The sequence below is a fragment of the Halichoeres trimaculatus genome, unplaced genomic scaffold, assembly GCF_033239565.1.
Source record: "Halichoeres trimaculatus isolate MK-OKI-2021-1 unplaced genomic scaffold, fHalTri1.1 fHalTri1_scaffold_9, whole genome shotgun sequence".
Taxonomy (NCBI): Eukaryota; Metazoa; Chordata; class Actinopteri; order Labriformes; family Labridae; genus Halichoeres; species Halichoeres trimaculatus.
The window spans coordinates 21,964,107-21,973,903 of record NW_027437188.1 but is presented as its reverse complement, the minus strand read 5'-3'; the positions used below and the strand labels follow the sequence as shown (position 1 = coordinate 21,973,903).

General features: G+C 38.9%; 1 protein-coding gene across 1 annotated transcript; it reads right to left on the bottom strand.

Moving 5' to 3' along the window:
- Positions 1-3,573: 3,573 nt before the first annotated feature.
- On the bottom strand, positions 3,574-9,011 carry LOC141798336 (uncharacterized). Its single transcript, XM_074680221.1, has 7 exons — positions 8,797-9,011; positions 8,160-8,289; positions 6,373-6,466; positions 5,658-5,785; positions 5,426-5,568; positions 5,048-5,245; positions 3,574-4,928 (listed from the first exon to the last, which is right to left on the bottom strand). The coding sequence occupies exons 1-7, from the start codon at positions 8,805-8,807 to the stop codon at positions 4,811-4,813; spliced, it is 822 nt and encodes a 273-aa protein (XP_074536322.1). The 5' UTR covers positions 8,808-9,011; the 3' UTR covers positions 3,574-4,810.
- Between the last annotated feature and the right edge of the window lie 786 nt (positions 9,012-9,797).

Sequence of the window (9,797 nt, the reverse complement as noted above, 5' to 3'; positions counted from 1 at the left end):
TTGAAGGATTTCAGTGATTGTGTTGTCAAATCTTGCACTGTTCTCTCTTTTTTTTTTTTTTGCTGAATTGTTAATATCTATGAAGACAATTAAAAATCACAAAATAAACAACCTCTGGTAATTACACATATCCTTTTCCAGTCACATGCACAGGAAGTAGAAACGCTGAATGGCCTACATCTGCCATCATTATCCCCAGGTGAGCACCTATTATGCGCTCTAATACATTTTTTTTCACCTGTTTTGAAAATGCCACAAAATCAACAGGATTCAGTTTGGGTGGTAGATTCCTAGAGCTCCTGTTCAAATCCTGCTTAATATAAATTAATAAAAAAAAAAAAAAAAAAAGGTCTGCCAACAAGGCTTTTTGCAAACAGGATGAGGATCTGTGAAAATATTTTGGGGAAAAGTTTTATTTATTTTTTTCTAACTTTAATCAGAGTCTTGAGAAATTTTGCTCACAATTGTAATTGTTCCCAGGCTTCTGGTAAAGAAAGAAAATCTAAATTGGAACTTTAAACTTTTTATTGTGTCTTTCTCTGTAGAACTCCTTTCATGCATTCTGGGGAGAAAGTGAGATTTTTTTCTTTTCTTTTCCAATAAAGACAAAATTTTTAGTATTTAAGATTCAGAGAAAAAAAGTCGGAATCTCAAATTAATCTCAGAATTACATCTTTATTTTCTAAAGTCTGAAAAAAGTCATAATTCTGACCATACTTACGATTTAGGGGGATATATCAGGATTTGTACAGTTTTTGACTTTGTAGAATTTTAAGGCTTAAGTCAAAAGATGATTTTAAAAAATTTGTAGTCAGAACTTAGGAAAAATAAAAAAAATTATGCTTTGCTTAGAGTTAATCACAGAATTCTCAATTTGCATCCCTAATTAAATAAAAAAAAGTAGTCAGAAGAACTTTTATCAGAGCCAAGATTTGGGCTTTTGTCTTATAATGATGGGTAAATCCTGGCTAATTAAAATCTTAATGGTTGAAAACAAAACTTGCCAGAAACGAGTAACAATAATCAAGACATCAGAAAATATTAATATACTGTACTATTTTATCATTGTTTTACAAATTGGAAAACATTATGAGCATGGTTAGCAATTAGTCATTAAAACTATTAATAGAAAACAATGGTAAATCTTGTCAGTATTTTAGCAAGGTCAAACCATTAACACAGACTAAGTCAATGGTACTTCAGGCAAGTTGTTACCAGGTGTTCAACATAAATATTTTTCAAAATATGCAAAACTCAGCTGGCAGCAGTCCCCTCTAAACTGCTGGTAGGATTGCTTCAGCACCCATGCAGCACCTGGAGAATCGGGGTACTCCAGAATATAGAATCCTGCTGCCTCTGCTCCTCCTTGGTTAAGATTAGAGAGGTGAGAATATTGTGTGTTAACCTTCTCTCTTTGGAAATGAACCAACAAAACAATGAAATGGAAAATCAAATCAGAGGAGGTTAACCGAGAAAGGCAATTACCCCTAATGAACAACATTTGTCCCAAGAACAGTCTCAATCAAATCATCCCTCCTCCTGCTCTCTATTTTCTGCTCCTCTTCTCCTTCCTGTCATCTCTCCTTTTCTGCCTCTCACTGTGTCTGTGTCTTCGTCCTCCCCCTCTTCACTCTGTCTTCCTGTCATCATGCCACCCTGATGCTGCGAGATTGTTGATCTCCCCTGAGGGATTGTGGGATGCTGGAGGAGTACATGAGCAACAGGTGTCTCATTACTGTGCTAATAGCAGGCCTTAGGGAGACACACATGTACACACACATTCTTACAGAGACAGGGAGGTAAACTCCTCCTCATTCCTCACATTCATGCACTCCTTCCATCACTACTCCAGGGGGTGAATTACATGCCATGAACAATTTTAACACCAGGAGCTGGAGTCTACCTCGAGATGCATGCCCACACAACTGCCACCAAATCCTCCACTTAACACTAGTGCACCATTACTTGAAAGCAGACTCCAAGCGATGCAATATATCCATTTTCCTCCCACGTGTTTTTGAAAATCCACTCAAAAGCCTTTCCTATTTTTACTCCTGGCATACAAATGAGCTACAAAGATAACCAACATCATCTTGAAAGCATCACTTCCTCCTCTTCTTGACCTGGATCTGCTTTGCTGCTCACTAGAATCCAGCAAGCTCATTATACTCTTTCCCTCTTTGCAGACTCTCTCATTCACCAGCTGCAGTTCTCCCTCCATCTCCACACAGAGAACACGCAACCGCACAAACAATCTACCACACTTAAACAAACCCCAATGAGGCATGTAACTGGCAGTTCGTGCCGTGCTGCATGCTTGTTAGATATCAGCTGCCTTAATAGTCTCTCCGCGTTGCTGTGAGCGAAAAGAAGGCAAGGGCTGTTTGTGTGTGCACCAGCTCATACTCGAGACGTGTGTTCAAGTATTCATAATGGTGTTGTGCAGTATCAGATAACAAAGTGTGTTTATGTTTCAGGTGCAAGGCTGAAAATGAAACCTCTATTAAAGAATACGCTGCTGCAGTGTATGAATAAATCACCTCTGGCTCAGACAGAAGAGGGGCAATGTGTGTAACCCCTGCAGCAGTGTTTGATGTATGACTTCAGGGCAGCCTGTGCTGCATTGGTGCTTTTAAAGTTATCTCACTTGCCACTGTACATCCTGTAAATCTCTCATTGTGTGCATGATTATGTGGGCTTGTGTATGTATGTGACCGACTGCTTATGGGTCATTACCCGGTCAGTCAGAGGACACAAAAGGCCATTATCCCTGGGAGCCTGGACACTGAATGTTTGATAAGCCTCTCAGTGGATGTCATGTTTGTGGTTTCAGATATAACACATGTACAATAGACACAGCGAGTGAATGAAGTCTCGCAAACACATTGTGGCTGTGACCTTGAAAAAGTCTCACTTTTATAATTTAAACCATTTAAAATAAGATTATAGGCTCCAAAGTTGGTTATTTCCAAATTGTATCTCTCAGTATCTGTGGTCGAGCTGGACTTTTCAAGGAGAAAACAAATGTACTGGATTTTCTACACGAGAACAGAGAGTCACTTTGATGACACTACATTAGCCAGAAAAGTTTAGCAGTGAAAAGTGAGTTGACCATGTCAGAAGCAAAATCTGTCTTTTTTCCTTGAAGAGGGGGAGACTGGAGCTGGACTGTGAAAAGAAAAAGGACAGAAGGGCAAAAGAAAGCTGAACAGGAGAGTGCTTGGGCTAAAGTCTAAAACATGAGCTAAGTTGTTTGTTATAATGACAAACTTGTGAGTCTATAAATAAAACGAAGAGAGAGGTTACGTTTGCTCTGCTTGATAAATTGCTGGCAGGACATAATCAAGATTCACAAATGACCAAAACACACCAGATGTGTTCCCAGTCCAGTTACCAATGACTGTAAATTGAAATAAAAACAGCTACACTTTAAGTTATTTTTATCTCCATTTACTCTTAAAAAAATAAGTGAAAAAAACTTTGAAAAAGAAAATAAATAAGGATAACCAACACCATTTGTACAGCATGATCTGATTTCAATATTTTGCATTGCCTTGAAACTAACGGGTTGCAAAGGGATGAAACATTTCCAGTAAATTTCAGTAAAGTTTTCTTAAATATTCCATGGGAATTTTAACTTGGGAATATGGGAAGTTTTCAAGGTTTTGTTGTCGTCTTACTGGGAAATTTTGGCTTGGAAGTTTTAGGAATTTTTGTCTCTTTTCTTTTCTTTCTTATTTTTTTCCCCTTATTAACTCAAATGTTGTTGTTGAAGGTTGAAGTATATTGTTGAAGCAATCAATTGTGGTTTGTTGGCTAGATAATTCTTCCTGCACTTAATGGTAGCACCTGCAGCCCAATAACTTGTAGCACTGTTGTCGCACTAACTATAGGTTTTCCTTCTGTCTGAATTCTTGCTTGTGTTGCACGTCGCTCTGGACAAAAGCGCCCGCTGAATAAAATGAAACTGTATTTGAAACTGTGAATGGGGTTTTCAAAAATGATCGTGGTTGAAACAACATGGTTGAATGCAAATTCAAGTGTATACCAGGAATCCAGTGCACCAATAATTCCCAACACATTTGATCGTCAAATATTGCTTCACTAGTCTACAGCATTTCAATCCAGACCTAATTTCTGGATCTGGAGTCTGAGTCTTATCAAAGTAAGTTTTCGGAGATAGTACTTTGTTGGTGTTGTTTTATTTTAAGTAATGGACACATTTGAGTCAAATTAAGAATTCTCATAAAAATGTGTAGAACTTTTAGAGAACATAACAAATATATCTTGGCTATCATAAATACCTAAACTTCTTTGATTTTTCACCAGTTATGGTTTTTGCTGTTTGGTGGAAGAAACCATTGAAGTTCAACAGTTCTAAAAACTGTTATCTATAACTATTGTATCAGGCATATTTGCTTGTATGTTTGCTTTTCTCAAATTCTCATGCCTATATTTATGACACTTAGACTCAGGGAAAATTCTCTGAAAATTAATTTAGATAATTAAAAAATAAAAAGAAAACAAAATGTGTATTACTTTTACAAATATATGACCAAGTAAAAGCAGCTACTATAAATTCCCTGAAAGTTCAAATTAATTCCACCTAACTTCTGAAAAATTCCCACAGAAAGTTACAAACTTTGGAAATTCATGGAATATTGCAACCCTACTTGAAACACGTTTTTTTTGTATCAGTGTCTCGTTTTTCTCTGAGCAGCCCTTTGTTATCCAAGTTTTGTTCAAGTCTTGACATAGCTTCAAGTGTAAGGCAGAGTATGGGGCAATATTTGTTTGGTAGATATCACTGTCACAAAATGTTGCACATCCTGGTGCTTTCTGGGAAATGTAGTCTGGTAGGCAGACAATCTTCTGGCAGTTTAGGGATTCCATCCAGCATCTCCAGCTTTGGCAAGCAGAAAAAAACTCTGTAAAGAGAGACAGCAGAGCAAGAGAATTGAATTTAATCAACCATATATTAACCTTTCTCTCTCTCAATTTATCATTTCTTTTCCTCTGCAAGAAGGCACTTTCTTCAAGTGCTCACCGTGCACGGTAATCCTGAGTGAAGGTCACTGGGTTCTGGATGAGGTTAAGGGAGCGGAGAGGGCTGTTCCCCAGAGTCCCCAGTCCCCCCAAGGAGCTGATGGCATTCTCAGACAGACAAAGGTGCTCAATGGCTGGGAGCTTTGGCAGCTGGCGCAGACAAACCAGGCGGTTACGCTGCAGGTTTAACATCCTACACCTGGCAGAGCAAAAACATAAACATGGCTTAGTTTTCTTCTGTGGATGGTCTTCCTAAAAGGACATTTTTCAGTATGGAAAAAGTATAAATGGAAGAACACATTCAATTTCATTCATGCTGGCTGCTCTACAGGTGAGATAGAGTTGAGTCAGGGTGCAGTCTGGGAAGTGTGGTTCACACCTTGGCAAACGCACAGAGCTCAGGTTGGTCAGGGAGTTGTCAACCAGTTGCAGCTTCTCAACACGGATCAGCCGGCGGAGAATCCGCAGGAAGTTCTCCTGCTGGAAGGGATCACCCAAGTTCTGGTAGGACAGATTCAACTCCTAGAAGAAGACGTGTGAGACTCTTCTTGACTTCTCCCTGCAATCCTTTGTTAACTTTTACATGCTGATCATTTTATGAGTTAACTTACTGTACAGTTTTCCCAGTTTTCCTGAAGCCTCTCTTCCCATCTCTGTCGTCCTTCCTCTCTTCTTTTTCTTGCTTGCTCCAAACAGATGTCATCCCCCTCTCTTTCAAAAACCTCCTCTTCTGTTGGCCCTTTTAAAGAAAATGTCAAAACCACATCTACATCAGCGGATGTGAACAGTGCAGGAGTAAGAACACTACAGGGACAAGAACATCCCTGAAATCTGAAAATAAAATAAAAAAGAAAGAAAAAGAAATCAAAGCAAGTTTTTTTATTTTAATATGGGGCAAAATGATGTAATTTGTCTTAATATGGCCCACATTCACCTCACAAGTAGAAGGAAAAATGTTTTATTTATGTTATTATGACAAAAATTTCAAGAAACTTTACAAGAACATTTTTCTTAACCCATTTCTGAAAGTTTGTTGCTCTTTACAACAAATTCAGGCATAATTTTATCTTTAAACATACTGAAATAAAACCTTTTTTGGGCTTTACAGATCTATGTGGCTCATATTAAGTCCAATAAATCAAATTCTATTAAAATGATACCTAAAAACTGCTTCGATTTCAGTTTGCAGTGTTTTCTAACAGTTCATTAATCAAATCACTCTTCCTCCTCTATCAGATGATTCAATGTAACCAGTTTTGTGTCTGGGTGGATATTTCCAAAAAGAGAAAGGATAACTTGTTCTCTTGTAGTCAAAATGATCCTGACCTTCTCTGACTCTGGGGCAGGTCAGCTGGTCACCTGTGACATCACACTGCTCCAGGCGGTGCCATGACAAAAACCGGAAACGACTGGATGGAAGCTGAGAGGACACGAGGGAAAGAAGAGGTGATTAACATGAAAGCTGGTCGCACCATTCAATTGCAAAAAAAAAAGAAGAAAAGAATTAAAATGATGATTTATAATTCTAGGAAAACATCTTGGAAAAAATGGAACATTACACATTTCTAGCCTGGTAGGAAAGAAGCTGGATTGATACCACTTATATTTCTAGTGATGTACTGTATGCTGGGGTTAATTCACCTCTTATATTTGTGGTAAGGCTTGAAATTATTATATCTTGACATTTAATCCCTGGATGTTCCACATTAACATGTCAGTGTCTCCTTGATATCATAGATGTAACTGTGAAAAATAAGACCTCAAGTCTTTATTATAAAGGATATTTAGAAGAACGACATTAGGATAGCTTTATCCAATGATAGCATAGCTGTTACAGCAGAATCTCTGTACATCTCCACTGAAATTTGACAAAACTTAAACTATCAAACCTTAGCTTTTTACCTCCATAAATTAGACTGATTCATGGATTTCTTTTTTAGCATTCATTGTTTAAAGGCTGAGAAGTATGGCACTGTTTAAGGCATTTCTCGACTCATAGTGTCCAATCCCACTCAACCAATAGCAACTCTACCTGATGATAAGGAATGTATTTTAGCATATCTGCAAACGCCGCCCCCTCTGTCCAAGACTCCTCCCATTAAATCTACATGTATTTACCCATATGGGGGGACTTTGCCTTACAATGCACTCCCTGGAAAGCCAAAGCAAGTCAATAAAATCTATGAGGAGAGTGTTCCTGACTGAATTACATTTTATGATGGTGGCTGAAACAGAGGTCTAATAGAGATGGCTTGGAAGGAAAGGAGACATACTAAAACTTAATCTAGCGTAGCTTCACATTAGTGCAATATAAACTCTGCTCCCTCAGTGTAAAAATAAGTATGTAGCCAAAAACCAATGGGCCATTTTGGGGACCATTAACCAACACAGCATGAGTTAACAAGGTGAAAGCAAACCTTGTGCAATCTGCTCATGGTCAACAAGAACTACTCACATCTTAACAACAGCTTTATAAACTCTCACTGTGGTAGAGACAGCTTTGTCTGCCTTTTCTAAAACAAAGTGTGAATCTACTCTGCACTTGTCATGTTAAACATTCAGATATTATTTTTTCATTTGTGTGTGTGCTTCTTTTGTTCTAACAAATCCCTCTCGCAGATGGATATTTCAGAGACTTCATGGTTTATTAAAAAAGTGCTAATGTAGCAGGCAGTGAAGCATTACAGCTGTCTGTTTGCTGTCCTGTTTGCTGTCTTTCTTGTTCTGGTGGGGTGTAAAACTCATCTCAATGCCTCTCCCTACTTAACCTTTTCAACCCCCGTATTCTCATCTCATTCACCCTTACTTTGCCTGTGTAACCTTACACCCCCTGTGTTACTCTAGACACAGTGTAGGAGTGACCTCGCTCAACTTGACCACTGCTCCTCATTGACTGGACACCCACAGAACAGGCCCTGTCTTTTCAGAAATGATTAAACATCCAGCAAGAAGACGCAGCTCTAAAACAGAGGAGGCCAGAAAGAGGATAATGCCAAAAATATGCGAGAGCACAAAGGGTGGAAGATCAAGAGAAGAAGAAACAGACAGTGAGTGTATGAGAGGCAAAACCAGCAACAATAAATGAGTTCTGGTTGTATACACGCTTTACTCACAGGTGTAGAAACAAGTCCAGAATCAGGACTCTGGTCCACAGAGAGGGGTGTGTGTGTTACCCTGAGGTCAGAGCACTGGGAGGAGTGTGATTTGGGAAAACTGCCACTAAGAGTGTTCACACCTGAAGAGCTGAAAAAAAAAAGAGAATTAAATAAACAAGAGGTGAGTCAGAAACAGTAAAAAAAGGCAGAACTCTGGTCCCTGACCCTGAGCTGTGTGTTTTATAATGTAAACCCTGCAGAGTACAAAAACTCTGACCACCGGCTGAGTGGTTTGAGTTACGGGAACCAGGCCTGACAATGCAGATTAGTACCCGTTGGCATGGCAGCAGCAGACACCTGAGCAGGTGCCATTAGTCTAGTATAGTTGCTGTTCACATGGGGACAGGTGCTGAAGTACTTAAACTGCTTGTAAAGAATCAATTATTTTATTTTAACCTTGGATAAATATGCAGTATTAATATAAAGGCTTTATGCAGTCAAAATGTGTAAAGATGATTAATTATAAGTCACTTCACTTCACTTCACCAAATGTCAGCTTTATGGAGGGTAAAAAAGAAACCTGTTGTATTTCCAGTCTAATTAACTGGCTCCAGCTCAGTGACAGAACATGATACAGCCTCTGGTTTTCTCTTACCTTTCTGACATGTCCCAGTTGTCTTGTTGTGATAAATTCTCCTGGCCTTCTTTAACACTCTGTGAATGGCTCGGTTGGGCCCTGAGAAGCTGCGGCTGTTACCCATGGAGCCCGCCGGGTTGATTAGATGTTCACTGGGGGAAAGTTGACCGTGCTGTTCGGTTGGTTTGGAAGTCGATCACTGGCGTGAGCCCACAGCAGTCTGAGACCGTCTGAGACGCTGCAGGACAGGAACTGCTAAACTGTCGGTTGCTTGGTAACAGAGTTCAGGTGTGTCACCTATTTGTGTCACACAGCAGAGGAGAGGAGGGGTAGGAGTACTGTTGCACAACTTCTTGCCTGTGCATGTAGGATCATCTTTGTGAGAAATCTGACATTGTGGGGCCTGTTAATATTTGGGCTGTCATTCAATCCCTGAATTCCTCCCTTCAGTTTTGGCCTTCATTTTTGGCTATAACTGCACTGATCTCTGAATTTCTAAAACCTATATTTTTAAAAATTATTTCATTTTATTATTTTGGATTTTTTTTTTTTTGAAGAAAAAAAGTCTAGATTTTTAAAATAAAATCTATCAGCACAGTTAAGATTCTTTGATTGAAAAACGAAAAACAATCTTTCCTGGATAGAAAATTACCTTCCTGCAATAATTGAACTTAAGCCTCCTGGTGGCTGTTGTAAAAACTAAGACTTAGTGAAATATATTATGAGAAAATGACAGCAGCCCTACAGTGCTCAGTGTCTGCCCAAAATGAATATATGCTTATATGTATATATGTATTAGAGCCATAGACTGTATATAAAGACAACAGTGTGGCTCTGACATTTCTACAGTTTTGAAGCCAAAATACCTCAGTCACAGGCGCAGCCATTGTAGTAGTTGTCCAGCCAGAGTCGATGAGAGAGAGTCGATGAGGGATTCTGGGAGAATCTGAGTGGGGCTGGGTTACAAAAATATATATATTTTTTCTTTTGAGAGTCTAAACACTTCTTGACTCTACCTC

Excerpts from the sequence above, each read along its gene's own strand:
- LOC141798336 (XM_074680221.1), bottom strand. Across the intron at positions 5,786-6,372 it reads CTGCCCCAGAGTCAGAGAAG|GGCCAACAGAAGAGGAGGTT; the intron begins GTCAGGATCATT and ends TTTCTTTAAAAG. Across the intron at positions 5,246-5,425 it reads AGCTCTGTGCGTTTGCCAAG|GTGTAGGATGTTAAACCTGC; the intron begins GTGTGAACCACA and ends TTGCTCTGCCAG.